Source organism: Populus nigra, chromosome 7 (genome assembly GCF_951802175.1).
Source record: "Populus nigra chromosome 7, ddPopNigr1.1, whole genome shotgun sequence".
Taxonomy (NCBI): Eukaryota; Viridiplantae; Streptophyta; class Magnoliopsida; order Malpighiales; family Salicaceae; genus Populus; species Populus nigra.
The window spans coordinates 8,904,286-8,922,498 of NC_084858.1; the positions used below are offsets into that span (position 1 = coordinate 8,904,286).

The 18,213-nt window shown below is 31.3% G+C and overlaps 2 protein-coding genes across 5 annotated transcripts; one reads left to right on the plus strand and one right to left on the minus strand.

Moving 5' to 3' along the window:
- The first annotated feature begins 8,746 nt into the window (after positions 1–8,746).
- LOC133699125 (uncharacterized) lies at positions 8,747–11,172 on the plus strand. Of its 4 annotated transcripts, XR_009843235.1 has the most exons (6): positions 8,747–8,858; positions 8,940–9,127; positions 9,206–9,368; positions 9,459–9,746; positions 10,499–10,542; positions 10,908–11,172. XR_009843235.1 is itself a non-coding variant. In XM_062122270.1 (4 exons), exons 1-4 carry the CDS (start codon positions 8,781–8,783, stop codon positions 9,678–9,680), a joined length of 651 nt encoding a protein of 216 aa, XP_061978254.1. In that variant the 5' UTR covers positions 8,747–8,780; the 3' UTR covers positions 9,681–10,156. The 4 variants fall into 4 exon arrangements, 2 of the variants coding, with proteins under 2 accessions (XP_061978254.1, XP_061978256.1); XR_009843236.1 differs by lacking the exon at positions 10,499–10,542; XM_062122270.1 differs by lacking the exons at positions 10,499–10,542; positions 10,908–11,172 and having other exon boundaries at positions 9,459–10,156.
- On the minus strand, positions 10,965–15,371 carry LOC133699468 (beta-amyrin synthase 2-like). Its single transcript, XM_062122702.1, has 6 exons — positions 15,298–15,371; positions 15,069–15,212; positions 14,799–14,976; positions 14,549–14,629; positions 13,624–13,707; positions 10,965–11,081 (listed from the first exon to the last, which is right to left on the minus strand). The coding sequence occupies exons 1-6, from the start codon at positions 15,309–15,311 to the stop codon at positions 10,965–10,967; spliced, it is 618 nt and encodes a 205-aa protein (XP_061978686.1). The 5' UTR covers positions 15,312–15,371.
- Between the last annotated feature and the right edge of the window lie 2,842 nt (positions 15,372–18,213).

Here is an 18,213-nt window from a genome sequence, read left to right on the forward strand (position 1 = left end):
ACTCATAACTAATAATGAAACTTTGAATTTTAAAAGAAAGTGATGAATCACTTATCGTTTACTCGTGATGGCCCAACTCCTCCTACCTGATGCCCTGCTCCCAGTACAACTCCTGAATCAATCAGATTGCACTACATTATTAATCCATTATCATTTCTCCTACGTGCCTAAATTTGAAGCACATAATATCTTTTATTTAATTGGGGTTTACACCAAAATTTTCATTCATTTGTCACCTTATTTTCAACATATAGTTTTAATCAATTTTCTTCTTTTAACTCACTTAAAGAATTCTCCCATGAACTTTTCCTACCATTTATTTATTCCTTCTTTTCACATTCTTATGATGTTTCTTCACTTATTTATATTTTGAATACTTCAAATAAGATAAAGAACATCATTTCTCAAACATAAAACAATCATAACCTCATTCCTATATTTCCTCATCCTTAATTACAAGTTCTTTTCTTCAACATTATTCAATTTCTTTCTTAATTACTACTTACATTCACTATTTCTATACTATTCTACCTCAATTACATCATGTTTACTATTTTTCTCAAAATCCCCAAATTCTCATAAGAACCCTAATTTTAAAAAATCAAGATTATAAGAAATTAAATCAAATTTAATTGTCATTGTTTGATAACTTACTCAAATAAACCCAAAAACACTTCATTCATGTAAGAATCTAAACTTTTCATGCTTACCAATCTAAGTTCTCCCAACTTTTCTTCTCCTCCTAGTGTGGCCAGCCCTCCTAACCTTTCTTATATCTTCCTTCACTTGATTCTTCCTTAATTTAATGTTCTAAGCCTTTCAATCTTACAAGTTTCAAAGCTCTCTCTCACTTTTTCTTGTTTTTCTCTTAACTTCTCACGTTCTTCTCTTATTTTCTTTATTTTTTTCTTTCCACATTTGTTACTGCCCAGTCGGTAGTTCATAACAGAAAAGGGGCTGCCTTGTTTTATTTTTAATGGCAAATTACTATTTTACCCTTAATGAGTCTTTTTACTTCCATTTGACGGTCCTTATTCTTTGATAGCACTACCAAGCTCCGTTCATCCTAAAATTTTAACCAGATTTTATTCAATATATTTTAAGGTTCCTCATATAATTTCAGCTCAATCTGATGGTCGGATGTAAAATTATGTCCAATAACATAAAACTAGTCAAATTGTGATTTTTCGTCAAATTTCTGAATTTCTCTAAAAATTCTTAAATTTTAACCCAAGCCTAGAAATTATATTAGAAAGCTCTACGCAAATTTTTAGAATTTTCTAATAACCCAATCGGGAGTTACAAATTGTTTTTTGTTTTGTTTTACATGAAACTAGTCAATTTATAATTTTTCACCTAGAGGTTTTACATTGGTGTTTTCTAATCCCATCAGTTTTTCTAGGTGTGATTCAAACTAGATTTATTAAGATAAAAATCCAAAGAGATTCCATGTGCTTTAAAAGCTCATTTTTCTCTTAGTATTTCAAGAGTTTACGACTCGTAAATCGCAAGGAGAAGGGACAAAAATTTAGAAATTTAGGGCGCTTTAAAAGCCTATTTTTGCCTTAGTGTTTTATACTCTCACGGCTCGTAAACCATGGAGTAAAAAATTAAAATGTCCTCGATTATAATCAAGACTTGTTTCAAGAATGTGTGAAGACTTATTATCTCTAGAAAATTATTTTTTATATTTACCACTTAGGGTTTCTTTATCCAAATATTAACAGTGAATAATAACAAGTTATACCCATTAATATTTTGGATATTTATCCCTTTGGGATTTCTTTATCCAAACATTAACGGTGAATAATAGATGAATTCCCCCCAAAATAAGATTTTTTATTTTTTGGAATATTGGTCAATACCGTTTGGAGTTTTACAAACATGTTGTAAAATCCAGAAACGTAAGAAAATAATTTTTGTTGTGTTTAAGAAATCCATACGAAAACACATTTTCAAAACTTCCAATATTTTTTGTATAAAAAAAAGTGTTCAAAACATGTTAGGGTGTTAGTCGTATGCAACACATAAGAAAACATTTTATATATATATATATATGTATGTATATTTGTCACATTGCGTCAAAAATCAGGTATTCTAAATACGAGATTGATATTTTTTTTACAACATAAAAAAATACAAACCTTGAAATAAATATGCCGGAAAATAAATCTCTTTCTGTTTCATTTAATTTTTTTAAATAGGTCCGGCCGGGTCACTTGCCCAAGCAAGTGACCCGGTTGGACACAAAAGGGTACAGTTATAGCTTAAGAATGCAGTTACAGCTTAGTGAAAACTGGTGAGTTACTGTTCAAGTGAATTAAATTTCACTTGAACAGTAACACATGTAACCAAGAAATGCATGCATAATTGAATAACAAACTTGGAGAAAAATGAAGGAGCTGCATCGATGTTGAAAGCGTGCTGGCTGGTCTGTCTGTGTTCGTCTGTTCCAACTCTTTTCCCTTTGTTCTCTGCTTGCGTTGGTCTCCTGCGTTCAGCTCTGTGTCTTCGTCCCTTTCTCTCTACTGGTTTTAGCTTTTCTATCCTCTCTTCTGTTCTGCAGATCTTGGCGCTAAAACAGGCGAAGGAGATGGCACTGCAGCTTCTGCACACAGCCGGTGGTTACTGATTCTAGTGAAAAAAAAACAATGGCCACGCTGGTTTTAACCTTTTTTTCCTTGCTTCTTCCTGTTTTCTTCTCTTCTCTTTCCCTCATTCTCTATTCTGCTTTCCTTTTCCTTTTTCTCTTTTCACAGTAACGAACAGAAACTCCTTCTATTCTCTGCGTTTTATCTTTACTCCCTCCGTTCTCTTTTCATTTTTTCTGCTGCTCCCTCTTTTCCTTCTCCTATTGCCTGCCTCTCCGTGGAGATGATGAGGGAGATGGCGATGAAAGCATGTTATGCTGGTTGAGTTCATGCCCCTGCCTCTGTATTTTTTTTTGCTTTCGACAATGTAGTTCTACTCTCTTTTTTTCCTTTTGTTCCTCTCCTTTCTGTCCTCTTTCTCTCTTTTTCTTTTTCGTCCCTTTTCTCCTTCTTTTTTTTCTCTTCTGCTCTTTTTTTTTTCCTTTAAGTTAGCAGAGGCAGCGTATATATAGTCCATACACAGCTCTTGTTAGGAAAGTTTCAATGCATTAATCTAGAATGCAAATCCCAGCTGATTTGTAGCCAAATAATACAAATGAGGAAACTACAATATTCTCATTGATTATATGCTGATTCTAGTGATTTCTTTCCAACATTAACACATCATCCCAGTCATTTGTGTTAGGGTTAAAAACCTCAACCATTAGATGATGGTCTTATTCATCCTAGCTACAATAAGGAAAGAAGACTTCAGAATTAATTCTACCTTCAAATAATATTTTCTAGTCTATTTGGAACTTCTTAAAGGTGACAAATCTGATTCTAACATATTTAGGATAGCAATTTTTAGATTTTTATTATTTTTTTCTTAGTTTTTGTTTATTATTACTTATTTGGGTCAATTGTAAGTGGGCCTCATATAAGTCCACCTAAGGGGGGTCCATTAGGGTTTATTTAAGTCTAGAGTTACTATAAATAAATGCATAACCAGACATGTAAGTTAGACAATTTAGATTAATAAAAATTCTTATTTACCGCACTTGTTATGTGTTGGTGGGATAATCTCCCTTCCTTGGTTCTCTAAAGAATTGAAAACGACTTATTGAAGAACAACTAGCTTTGTGACGTCATCCTTATACTTCTCGTTCACGAATCAATATTTGTTGGGTAGGGGTATTCTGTTTTCAATAGTGCTGGTGCCTAGGTACAAGTTGTCTTTGTGTCACACTCCTATCAAACCTGAGTTACTTAGCTTTTCGAGAATTGGTGTCTTTATCTGTGGGTTGTATGACCACGTGATCACGAGGTTCGCATCAACAACCTAAAAATTAATATTTACCATATCAATTTAGGATTTTAACATAGAATTTTCCATTTTTTTAAACACCAATACTTATTTCATCATACACATGGTGGACATTCCAAAATATTTCACCATTCATATATAATTAAACTCACATACCTAAATTCCTTAAACAACATACATGACCGGCCCTAAAGGCCTTGTTCTTCCATATCCATATATGTAAACTTAATATTTAATTAATCCCATGTGAGGTTATACATCATCATGCTTAGCATAAAATATCTACAATTTAGATAAATCCAAGAATTAAATATCCTTATATTGGAACAAAACTGGACTAACCTAAAAAATTACAGATCTACTGTTCTGGAAGAATAATTTTTAAACGGAGTGTTTGTTTCTGATCTTTTTCATTTATAATTTAGAACACATCTTGATGTACAACATATCTAAATGCCAGCCCAATCCAACGGTGGATGAAGGATAAAATGGTCGACGACTGAGACTTTCCAGAAAAGGGTATTTCTTCTATAATTTTTCTACTAGCAATAACTCTCAAACTAAGACTTATATAGAAAATCCATCTGGTGAGAATGTGGAAGACATTGAGAAGAACAACATAACCAAAACTCATCTTAATCTAACTATGAATGGCAGACATATAGCTGTCGAAGTTTCTGCTATCATTGTGTTTTGTCTCTAGCCTTTCTCTAACTCTTTCTCTAAATGATTTCTTAAGCTATGTGTTTAAATCTTTAGATGACTTCATCACTAAGTCACTCTTGCAACATCAAAAAAAACCAAACTCTCATGGTGTTTCTCTAAGAGGAAGATGAGTTGAAAGAATGGAGAAAAGAAGAGGCATTTTCTCTTTTTATTAGCGTCAGCTACTCCATTTAAATGGAGCTTATATTTTTCTTTTAAGTATAGTGACCAGAATGCCCTTCCCACTTATTACAGGTATTATATCTCGGCTAATGGTAATTTTGTATAGCCTTCTCAAATTCAGATTGACTTAAAAGTTTTACCCAAGGTAGGAAAATATGTGAGACTCTTTGTAAAATTTCAGCACAATCTAACAATCAAATTGAGAGATATGATTGATACCTTAAATTTACACCAAAAATCTGAATTTTACGCATCACTTGCAGTCAAAATAGCATGATTGTATGTGATGCTTATATCGACAATCAACATTTTTCACGCGTAAAATCACACATTATTTTATTTAAAATTCAAATATATTATTATTATTATTATTGTATAACTATTTTCACCCCAATTCATTAAAAAAAAACTTCTTGTACATAATTATTCAACTCAATTGGGGAATTTACATGTTTCATCAATTGGTTACATTTTTTGTACCAATTTATTACTTTATTTCATTAAATTTTTGAAAGTTTTTATCCTCATCTTTAATAATTTTTCTTCTTAATTATCGTTTCTCTATAAATATTTTTACCATTTCTAGCATTGATTTACCAATTTTAGGCCAGTGGTTTACAATAGCATAAAAGAAAAAAAAACAAATATATAAGTAGACAAGTATTTTAGCAAATAAGCAAGCAGGATTATAATTTTCAGGAGTAGGGATAGGTTTTACACTGGAGTTGCCATGCACCTTTTAAACGCATAATAAAACATTGGCATAGATGTAACCACTATACATAGTCACACAAAATATCATCATAGGACATCATTTCTCAATTAATTTTTATTTAATTATATTGTGTCTATAATGCAATGCAAGCAAAAGGCTCACATGGAGAAAACATATATAACACTACAAATTCACAAAAAAAAAAAAGCAAAAGTAATGAAAACAATAAAATACATGAAAAACACAAAACTTAATGATCTAAAAACATATGCAGGAAAAAACATTGACACATGAGTGCAAACTGCAATAATCATGTATATAGTCAAATACATGCATCAAGAATGTATTTGACTTTGAAAATTCAGGATTAATTGAGTGATTTATGTCCTAAGAAGCTTAATTCTACATCAAGAAAATCCAAATAAATAGCTTCAAATTCGTAGCTCACATATAAAATTTAAATTTCCTAAATTTCAATGATTACATATACTAAAACTAATACAATATTACACTCACGTACAAGTTAAATTTTGAATTTAAAAATTTCTATTGTAATGGAGAGAGTGGTTTGCTCAAATTTCTTTCTTTTTTTGCTCTCTCCTTCGTGTTGTTGTTGTTGTCACGGTGTCGTCATCATCTTCGTGGTTGAAGAGCGAGAAAGAACAATGGATGAACACGTGTGAAGCCCTGTTGCTAATTAGATGAGGCTGGTTCGGTGGTTTAGGAGCACCTAACAAATAATTCTAGCTCAATTATACTATGTTTTTTTTTCTTCCTTTTAATAAAAATAAAATATAATTAGAAAATAAATCATAAAAAAAATAGGTAGTAGGCTTGCAAAATCAATTGAAGTGTAGGGATATCAAATCTCAAACCTTCAAAAAAGTTATTTGTTTTATCTACCATGCATGAAAGAACCTAAGTGTTTAAAAAAAAAAATTAAAGGTGTTGAAATGTCAAAGCAAGAAATAAATAAAGCTATCAAGGAAAACAATGAAAACTAGAAATGAAAGATAAATTGTATTAAAATTACATATATAAAGTTGATCATTGTGTACGGTAATTGTATGGCCCTTTATATATATTGATATATAATTTGAATCTTATTTAAATTTGTAATTTTAATCCTATATAATTATTGATATTAAATAAAGAGACTTTATAAACTTCTAATAAAAACTAAGCTTCTCCTTTAATGATTCTCCTGTGAAATCTAAGCTAATTTATAACTTTTAATTAATTATTTTGTTGATAACTCCCACTCTAAATGGAATTAAGTTTTCTAGTTCTTCGCGTGCATTCAAAATTTTATGGTTTATCATGAATCCTGGTCACATAGTTCACTTGTTCCTTAAAACTTTTTAATTTTATCGTGATTCTACTATACATTTTAATTTTTTATTGTTTAAATATGAATAATTATTGTTTTTATTTGATTAAAATATTAATGTTTATTTTTATGGGTTGTTTTTTTTATCATTGTTTCAATGTGGCTTGGTGATTGGATCGATTATGGTGGTGGTGGTGGTTAGAATAATGGTGTGGTTTATAGGATGCTCAAGTTCAAGTGATCCAGAGAATGTTTTGTTTGGTTTTAGGTGAGAGAGGGGTCATATGTGTGTATTTGGTATATTTGGTTTGTATTTTAAAAAAAGTCATAAAATAGGATTAGGATATGGAAAAAATGATAATGATACTTATAAATGGTACAACAATGTTGTTGTTCTTACATTTTGTTTTTCTCTTTTTATTTTTTCACTATTTCTAGTTTTTAATTTTTTTCGTATTCATTATTGCTCATCATTTTTTTATTAATTTCTCAACTCACACTCATTTTTTTTGCACCTACTCCTGGTCAAGATAAAATATATAAACATATCAAAAATATAAAAAAAAGTTAAGAAAATAGCCAAGTTCTAAGAATTGGAGAAATTTTATTAAAAACATATTATTATTTTTTAGAGTTTTTGTACTTTTAAGAAATGTTTAAAAATTGAAAATAAAAGGTGAGTTATGATAATTTTCATTTTTTATTTTAAAAATAAAGATTAAATTGGTCTTAAAGATCATCCTATTATCAAATGTAGACAACACGTCACTTCATCAAATAACATATTATCTTCTTTATTTTTATTTTTTTTAGGGTTGAGTGTGCTTAGCCTAATTATATTAAAAGATAGAAAGTCTCATACACGAGTGGAGTGTCGTAATGCGCATAATCTAAGTGCATTTCTTTTAATTTTTTAATATATGATATTTTTTGAGGAATTTTGTAAAATAATTTTTCCCTGACATTATCAAGTCAATATATATATATATATATATATATATATATATATATATATATATATATCTTTTGATGGATGCATGTGAAAAAAAATTATGTTTGTTTTTAATTTAAAGATTTAAATACATATTAATTCAAAAGATTTGGAACCGGCATGTACATTAAATTAATTGTTTTAGGGTTGTATTTGAATTTAATAAAATAAGCATTATAAATAAAAATAAAATTTAAATTTAAATTTAGCAATTTATTTGTAAAATTTATTTGATGGTAAAAATAGTTGTAGATCAATTTTACATAACAATTGAAATTATATTCCTTCAAAGATGATTTAAAAAATATTTTTAGATCTCATGTATTGATATAAATTTAATAAACTCTACTGATATGCATATGGGTTTTGGTGTTGAAGAATTTAATAAATACAAATTTGACAAACTTGTTTAACCATAAGAATTAAATTCTTAGATAATATTTGATTAGTATCTCAAAATAAAAAAGATGAAGACAGATATTATAAATGTATTTAGTTGAGGAAACAAAGATAAATATATAAAAGTAAATTTATTATTGAGATAATTTTAGAATGAATATTTTTGTTATTTCAAAATAAAAAAATATAGAGATAATATGTTTCTATAAAAGATATATATTAATTTTATTTCTAATATATCCCTGCAAAAAAAAATATTTCTAATATAGAAACAAAAAAAATTGATTTATCTTCAATATTTTCGTCTCATATTTCTCGAAATAGTAACCAAAAATCATAGAACTTGTTTATATATAATTAATTAATATTATATCAAATTCATTTACTTATTTTTCCATAAATATGAATATCTATCAAATTAAATTTTAAATTAAGTTAATAATTAAAATTGGCGTTTTCTCCGGCCAGAACAACTACATATAAACCCCCAAATTCAAATATCATTCTCATTTGTCATTTTGAAGAAGCAAAATTGAAGAACCCTTGCGTTCATAGTAACAATGGCGCTTTCCTCTGCGTTTCGAGAACGACTGGAGCAAATGGAAAGCACCAGAAATCAACGTCTCTCTCTTCTCCAGGTCACTCCCAATCTTAAACCCTAATTAACCTTAACTTTCTGTTTGGTTTCCGAGAAAAAAAAACAAAAAAAATGGCTGCAGGCAGAGAAAGAATTGCAAACGAGCAAGTCTCAGATATTAGCATCGAAGATGGTAAATATTCGGTCCATTGAACAAAGGTGTTTGGTTCTTGTCCACAAAATTGCATTTCAGAACTTCAAAATCTTGGTTCTTAAATCGGAAATCGAGAGCCTCGATGCTAAATACGATGCTGATTCACAAGAATTCAGGTAAAGATGATAGTAATTAATTTCGTTTGTTCATATTTTTAAATGTAAGAATTGAACTGAATTTGGATTGGGTTTTAGGGTTTTGAAGAGTGAAGTGGAGGAGATGGAGGAGAAGGAGAAGGAGAAGGAGAGGTTTTATCAAGTAAAAGGTCTTGATATGAAGGCTTTTAGCGAAAATGTGGATAAGTTTGTTAAGGAATCTCGTATTCAAGTGAATGAGTTACGGAATCGTGTGAATGAGGTAAGGATTCAAGTAGTACTTTGATTTGGTAAGGATTCAAGTTACGGAATCATCTTTATGTTAGTTTCGATTTGATGTTTCTTTGATCAGCTTAACTCAATATTCATAAAACTTCAAGGGAACAATGGGTTCTTGAGCAATTCTGAGATAGATGAAGCAGAGATGAGAAAATCGCAACTTTTTGCTGTAAAGGAGAATTTGGACACAAGTTTGGCTTCGAACTACCAATTGAGATCACAGTTGCAGAAGGAGCTTGATAATGTTTTGATCATAAGAAATCAAGAGAGCAGGAAAGTGTCCCAGTTTCACTGAAAACAAAGGTTTAATCGAGTGTTTAATCAGAGGGTGTCACGGCCATGAATTAATTTTCTGAAACATGTAAGTGATGCTGCCAGATCCTTTCTTAAGTTGTTACAAATAGTTTTATGTGAGATGTGTTCGTTACTTTTAATAGTAAGCATTTCTCTTGATGATTCTCGTTCATAGGGATGAGGAAACTAATTTTGAGTATTCGCGCATGTATTTCAATTTATGCTGAACAGGCTAGTAATCCCCCCCCCCCCCTGAAATTTTGCATATTAACTGCTATGTTGAAGTTTATACAATCGGCTACTATATGTTTGCTTACAATGCATTGTGGAATACGGAAGTTTGTATAATCTGCTATAGTTTGTCGTACTTGCATTGTGTTGTGGTCGTCCTTCTGGGCATTGGACAGAATAAAAAGTTGAGGAGAACCTTACATCTTAAGTGATTTGAATGATTGAAGAATTTTAATCTTCCTTCCATTTGCTGTTATCTACTCTATAAATCGAGATTAGGAAACTTTGCACGACTTGCTGATTGATTTTTGTACAATTTGGTCTCGTAGATCATTTGAGTTGTTAGCTGTATATTAACATGAATAAGAAATCACATTTTATCTGGATACATTAGACTCTCCAGAATTGAAGACGAGGGAAAAGGAAACAGAACAACTGGAACTGAACTCACACGATACCATTTTTTCTTTGGAACTAGAGAACAATTTAAATAACAGAGGCTTCTGTTCTACACTTTACGAAAGAGAATACAGGTTTAGTTTCTTATCAAAACAAGTTTCGTTTCATGAAGTTTGCTTTTAACTGCAGCTTAAAATGGAGAGACTCTTCCAATAAAAAAGGAAAACAAAAAGGTGAGATTCTTCCAATAACTGCAGCTGTGTCATTCCAAAATTACCCATTTTAATCCCTGTGTAATTGTTTATTCATGTCCGAACTGTGGAATCATAGGAAATATAAGAAAATAATTAAATTTAGTTCAGTGATTAAATTACAGAACATAGTTTAATTTAATGTTATTAGTTCAATATTTGATGCAAACAAATTTAATCTTATGAAATTCAATTTAATTCTACATAAGATTTATGCTAAACACGATGTTTATGCTTGGTTTAGACATTTATTTATTTCTTAAGAAATTCATGTACTTGTTTAATTTTACTGTAAGATACATTCTGAACAGTGTAAGTAATCGTTTTTTCCATACAAATGTCTTTAGATAATGTAACAGTGATCCTATTCCTCTGCCAAGCATTCCAAGATGCAATGGAGCTTCTTAAAGCCTTCGCAGGTGTACACGCTTACGATATTCTCCGAGAGCCCAAAGCGGAAATATGTTCTTAAATGATGCATAATGTAGCATGCAAGTCCTCAAGGAGGCCCCGGTGATTTGCTGTGAGAAAGAATTCACGGTTAAGAGTTACAGGGACAATTAAAAGTAAAAAATAAGGAAAATTATCCTGACCCTCCGTGGTTATTTTTTTTCCCTGTCTTCAGTTTCTTAAAAATTACCGTTTATATCCTGCAACAACTAAATTATGGAAAGATCAACCTACCGTTAAACTAAGGATATCTATTGAAATTATGAGGTGTGTAACTTATTAAATTCTAAATTTATTTTTTAAAAATTAATAGTTTGAGTTTTATAAATTTGAGAATTTATATAATTATTAATTTCAAAACTTAAAAAATTAATTGAAATATACAAAAACTATTCTGAACATCATGTTAATAAAAAATAAAAAAAGATTTTTATTGAAACTAAATCAAAACCTATGTTGAGGGAGGGGTGTCTTTGCTATGCAGCTCCAGCATGACAAGAATTACAAACAGATAACCAAGGAAGTATACAATCCCTATGATAAATATGTTTACAAGGCATCTCTCATGCTTCCGGTGATGAGTTTCTTAGCAGGCATCGATTCAATCAAGGATTTTGGGGGTCGTGATCGTTCATCTCTCACAGATTTTTGGGGGCTTTGATTCACATTTTGGAGAAGGTACCGAACAAAACCCAAAATTGATTTTGGGTTAGATCTGCTGAAGGACTGAAGCTTCTTGTGTTGTTTCATCTGATTTTCGAGTCTCACTTGGATATCACATCAAATTGAACAAAACCCAAAATTGATTTTGGGTTAGATCTGCTGAAAGACTGGAGCTTCTTGTGTTGTTTCATTTGATTTCACGACATGTGGGATAAGGGAAGATGATTTGGTTATTGATTTTTGGTTTGCTAATGGGAGATTACCACCAGATTATCGTCCTTTAGAGTTGAGCAATCCAGGGCTATGTAGTCCTCGTTCTAGCACTGAAGGGGAGTTTGTTTTCCATGCAAGTAGTATGAATGAATTGGATTTGACAAGATCGTGTGTTACAAGGGATTTAAAGATCTGTTCTCCATGCAGGTCGAATTGTTCTCATGGTTTTTTTTCTTGTCTAGTCCACATACTAAGAATGCTAATAAAGTATCCACAACTTGCTCTGGGACGCATGTGGGCTACAATCATCTTCTGGGAAGCAATGGCGCAACTTGAGCAGATTAGCAATCATAATCGATTCTTCTGCCGTGGGTTTGTTGTTGACATCAGCTAGTTGGTGTGTTCTTCAATATTGACATGGAATTGGAAAATCCTATGCAACGTTTGCAATTGCAATATTGTTAATTTGTCAGGTTACTGCTCATGTCATGTGGTGGCGTAGAAAGGAAAAGTAATGAGAATCAGCTAAATGCACCAAGTATCAATTGGAGGTGTTAATTAAGCCAATTACAAGATAAGAGTCAAGGAGCTTAAAGAACATTCATTGGGTGAAGTCAAGCTTTAGAAAGGGTCATGAAGCTTAAAGAGACATTCATTAGGGTAAAATCAAGCTTCAGAAAAGGTCAAAAATACTTAAAAAGACATTCATTAAGTTAATTCAAAATTTTGGATGAGGTCAAGCTTTCAAAAGTAAAGTAATAATCAGATTTTAATTAATTTAATCCGTGTAAAGAAATAAACAAGCACATTTTATATATTCAAAACATAACTTTTGACGGGACTAGTGAATTGGGTTAAAATTTTATTAGAAAATTTTAAAAATTTTATTTTTTATAAAGTTAAAAATTTATAGTAATCAAATATTAGAAAGGCCTTGCGATAAGAATCAAAAGTTATTATGCGAAATTTATATTTTTTTATTATTTTTTTGGCTAATGTTTTTACCTAGTATAAATAATGTTATTTAATTTTTATTTAAATTTTTTTTTTAATTTGATTTATTTAATAATAATATTGTGTGCACAAGGTTGCTTATATTTTAGGTTCTTGATTGAACTTTTATTAGAATTATCAAATATCAATTATTTTTATGGTGTTTTTTTTTATATTTTTAGTTTGTGATTTATTATTATAATAGGGTTGAGATATTTTTTTCATCTAATAACTTGGTTAACTTGATTACTTGGGTTAAATTTCTATCAATTTTATTTTAGCTTTTTTTTTAATCTTTCTATTGTATTTATGGATTCTAGATTTTTTACTCTCGAGGTTTGCATAAAAAAGAAAGAAGGTGGCAGCTAGGGTAGAATAAAAATGAGTTTCTACAGCTATAGCTTTTTAAGCTTTATGCAATTATATAATTTTAACGGGCTATTTAGTTATTAATAAAAAAATATAATAATAATCTTGTAAATATTTTTTTTGGCAAGCATGAGTGAATATGTACAGTGTTATCAACCTTTTAAGGGTCTAAATTGTAATTTAAAAAAAATGAAGATAAAATTTTAAAAAAATTTTACCAAATTATAGGAGGGTAATAGTAATTTTCCTTAAAAAATATAATGGAAAATTATAATTGTAGAGAAATTCTTTCTTTTCCTACATGTGACCTTTTTAGCTTGTTGATTGAAAAGAACGAGAGAAAGAAAGCTAAAACCATATAATAGCAAGCCATACCTGTTGAGGAAACTCGCCATTCTCCATCTGTGAGTTGATAAGCAGCCTTGCTGCTTGATGTAAAGGAGCTGGATCTTTCCCAGCCTGTTAGGAAGATCGGGAAAAAGGTCAACACTTGCACTTTCTGAGAGAAATAATAGAGAAGACAATTATTTGGCAAACTATTTTATATGCAATAACTTAAACTCTACAAGGTAGAATTGCATAATGGATGAACATGCTAACATTTTCACCATTACTTCAAAGAACTCATAGTTCAGAGCTATTCTTGTCATGATAATTAGGTTCTGTCGCAGCTTGATAACCTTGCTCCAAAGACCTTCCAAGTCAATATAGCTTTCGTGTATTGAGGACCTTTTCTAATTTAAGATTGTTGTTGGGTGGCATGATAGCCGAGACATTTTTTTTACCTTGAAGAAGTTTTAACAGGATTTCTACATCGGGGAAACCAAATGGAGTAGAGGCATGAATACAGTACTTGTATTGTAATGGAATTCTGATAAATCTACATAACAAGAAATGAAGTTTGCAGGCTTATGCAGAGTTCTAGCACTAGGGCCGCTAGGAAGTAGGGAGATTACAAGTGGGGATAGTTTTTAGATTGAATTTTCCAAGGGCTATTTACCAATACTAACCTGAAAAAATTACATGAATCGCTTTTAGAGAGCAGGAAATCAGAATCAATTCTTCATACCAGTATTCCAGTTTGGTGTTCTAAGTTAGTAGCTGTCCAAGTTTGTGCGGTAATCAATTTTTTCAGAGGCAGATCAAAGTTTCTGTGTTTAGATAGTTGGTTTGTTCTTTTGAATTTATATCAGACCTTGTAGCAGGTTTAGTGGTGAATTTTCATCATCAAAACAGACTGATTATACTGATGGTTTTCATATTAGAGAATGATTATAATGAAATTTAATCTACTACTCACCTGTCCTGCATAAATAAGACCCATCATTGCCCATGCTGTTTGTACAACATTTGATTTGTTTCCTTCTATCTCTGTATACTTCTGTTTGGTCAGACATTCCGAACCAGCTGTTATAACGTCAAAAAAATTGATGGGGAAACCAACTTTTTGAAACTATTTTCCAGTTGTCCTATCCAGTAATAGGGGTAACTCGATTCTACTAGTAGCTGGGAACTGCATGAACAAATATGTAACGTAATAGGGTATTTACCGAGTTGGCGCAAGAAAGATAGCTCTCTCCCCAACCTCCGGAGTTGTGCTGTTTTGACAGCAGAAATTCACAAGCTTTCCGAACTGTCCTGCTATTTCTGTACGTCTTTCCAACAGAAGCTAGCCCTTTTAATGCAAAGTATGTTCCATACGTGTAGCAAATCCCCCAATTGCCATACCTGCCATCAGAACAGCATCTAACTAATTTCTTTGTTCTTGCTTGCATATTTATGATTTTCTCCATTGACTGTTGATAGGATACCAAAATTACCAAGAAGCATCGCTCATCTGTGCATCTTTGATATAACTTGATGCGTTGGCCACAGAAACTTCTATCTCTTTGCTTCGGTATCCAGGATGTAAGCGTTTGAACAATACAAGAACCTGGATGGCAGATGCCGTACATTCAACATACCTAAACCACAGAAAAGTGACGCTAATCTGCACCTTTTTTAAGAAGCATGAATGTTTATATAAAGGATAAGGTGGATTGTACATACTCGGTTTCAACCATTACATCACCAAAAGCTTGAGTGGGATTTAAGACCTGAGGAAGACGGCATCACAGAACATATGTACTTGAAGAGGAAAAAATTCCGAGTTGATTTAAAAGAAAATCTCCCAAATTATTACCTCCAACCACCTCTGCCCTCTTGCTGGCTCCCAAACAGAGAAACCACCATTTTTGCTCTGGCAAAGGAAACAACAAGCATGAGAGCTACGATATGAGCTTATCACAACCAGGACAATTTATCTGTGCAAAATATGTCTGTACAGTAGCCTTGATGAACTGTATTTTATTTTCACAGTTTATAGATATCATTTCTAAAGAACAACATTTTACGTTACAAGTTTATTAGGTACATTTGTGACAGACTTTCAGTTGTTTTACACAACGTTTCTTTGCAAAAATGCTTTTACATGTTCCAGACATGTATGAAATGAAAGTATTGAAGGACTCACCTGATAATCGGACATTTGCTTCAATTAGCCAGCGAATATCTTTAGGAATTCCATGGTTTATTAACAATCTCAATCTTTCACATCTAGCACAGTAAATTTTTGTAATTGCATTCTGAGGCAGAACAGGAAAATACTTTTTTAATTTTTCAAGAGTGGTGTCCATTTTTTTTAGATGAGAAGTAGAAAAGAGATGCAAAGAAGGAAGAAAGAGCGAAGAATTTTCACAAATATATACACAGATATCAGTTATCACGGGAAACTGAAAGAACCGACTTAAGAGTCATGAAGTACCGTTATCCACCATTTGATCGGGGTGAGAGAACTAGCAAAACAAAGGTCACACCAAAAAAAAACATAAAAACAATGTGAGAAAAAGAATCAATCTTTATATACAATAGTACTCAATTCAATAGAGTCATTTTCAACTGAAAAATTATCAAAGTAAACTTTTAAACGATGTTCATTTACCTTGAAAACATTACCATTCTTTGGATTTTCGATATCACAGGCCCCATATGGATACACATGTTTCACAATAAAAGGACCGCTCCATCTTGATCTTAGTTTTCCAGGAAATAAATCGAGTCAAGAATTATAAAGTAAGACTTTTTGACTAACATTAAATGTTTTTCTCAGTATTTTCTTGTCATGAAACTCTTTGATTCTTGCTTTATGAATTCTTGAATTTTCATATGCATCATTTCTTATTTCCTCAAGCTCATTATTTGTAATTGAATTGAAAGCTTTAACAGCCCAATAAACTTTATATTCAAGTTCTACAGGTAAGTGACAAGGTTTTTCATAGACTAGTCTATAAGGTGACATACCTAATAATATTTTTTAAGCAGTTCGATAAGCCCAAAGTGCATCATTAAGTCTTAAAGACCAGTTTTTCCTATTAGGGTTCACTATTTTCTCCAAGATTTGCTTGATCTTCCTATTAGCAAGTTCTACTTGTCCACTTGTCTGAGGGTGATAAGGGGTGGCAACTTTGTGTGTGATTACATATTTCTTCATTAAAGACTCAAATGATTTGTTGCAGAAATGTGTTCCACCATCACTTATCATGGCTCGAAGAATTCCAAATCGACTCAAGATATTTTCTTTCAAAAACTTTATCACTATTTTGTGATCATTGTTTCGACTTGGAATTGCCTCTATCCATTTTGAAACATAATCTACTGCGACTAATATGTACAAGAAACTAAATGATGGAGGAAATGGACCCATGAAATCTATACCCCAACAGTCAAAGATCTCAATGACAAAAATGGGATTTAAAGGCATCATGTGACATTTTAAAATAGATCCCAACTTTTGACAATTTTCACAAGTCTTGTAGAATGCATGTGAGTCCTTGAACATAGTGGGCCAGTAAAATCCACTTTGTAAGATTTTTGCAGTTGTCTTTCTTGATGAGAAATGACCCCCTACATGCCTCAGAATGACAAAATTTAATGACACTACTTACCTTATTGTTAGGAATGCATCTTCAAAATATTTAATCAAGACAATATTTGAATAAATAAGGGTCATCCCAATAAAAGTTCTTCACTTCATTCAAGAACTGTCTTTTGTCTTGGATGCTCTAGTGAGCTGGCAAATGTCCTGAAACAAGAAAATTAACAATATTAGCAAACCAAGGCATTGTAGAGACAGAAAATAAGGATTCATCAGGAAAGTAGTCATCAATTTATGTGGTGTCAGGTCTCGAATCTGTTGTCAATCTTGACAAATGATCTACGATAATATTTTTGGTGTCTTTCTTGTCTTTGATTGTGAAATCAAATTCTTGAAGTAATAAAATCCATTGTACCAATCTAGCCTTAGAATCCTTTTTTGAAAGAAGATATTTCAAAGCTGCATGATCAGTAAAAACAACAACAGGTGAGCCAACAAGATAAGATCTGAACTTGTCACATGCAAATACTACTGCAAGTAATTCCTTTTTAGTGGTAGTGTAATTCATTTGAGCACTATTTAAAGTTTTACTTGCATAATAAATCACATAGAGTTTCTTATCTTTTCTTCGTCCTAAGACAGCACCTACGTTATAATCACTAGCATTACATATTATTTCAAAAGGTAATAACCAATCAGGAGGTTGAATGACAAGAGTAGAAGGAGGTTGAATGACAAGAGCAGAAGTAAGCAAGTTTTTAAGTTTAACAAAGGCTTCTTCATAATGTTCAGTCCATTCAAAAATATTATCCTTTGTTAAAAGGTTACTCAAGGGCTTAGATATTACACTAAAATCTTTGATGAACCTTCTATAAAAACTAGCATGTCTTAAGAGAGCCCTAACATCTTTAATAGATTTTGGTGTTAGCAAGTTAGCAATTAACTCGATTTTAGATTTGTCAACCTCAATTCCTTTCGATAAAACAATGTGACCAAGTACAATGCCATTTGTTACCATAAAGTGATATTTTTCTCAATTCAGTACAAGATTC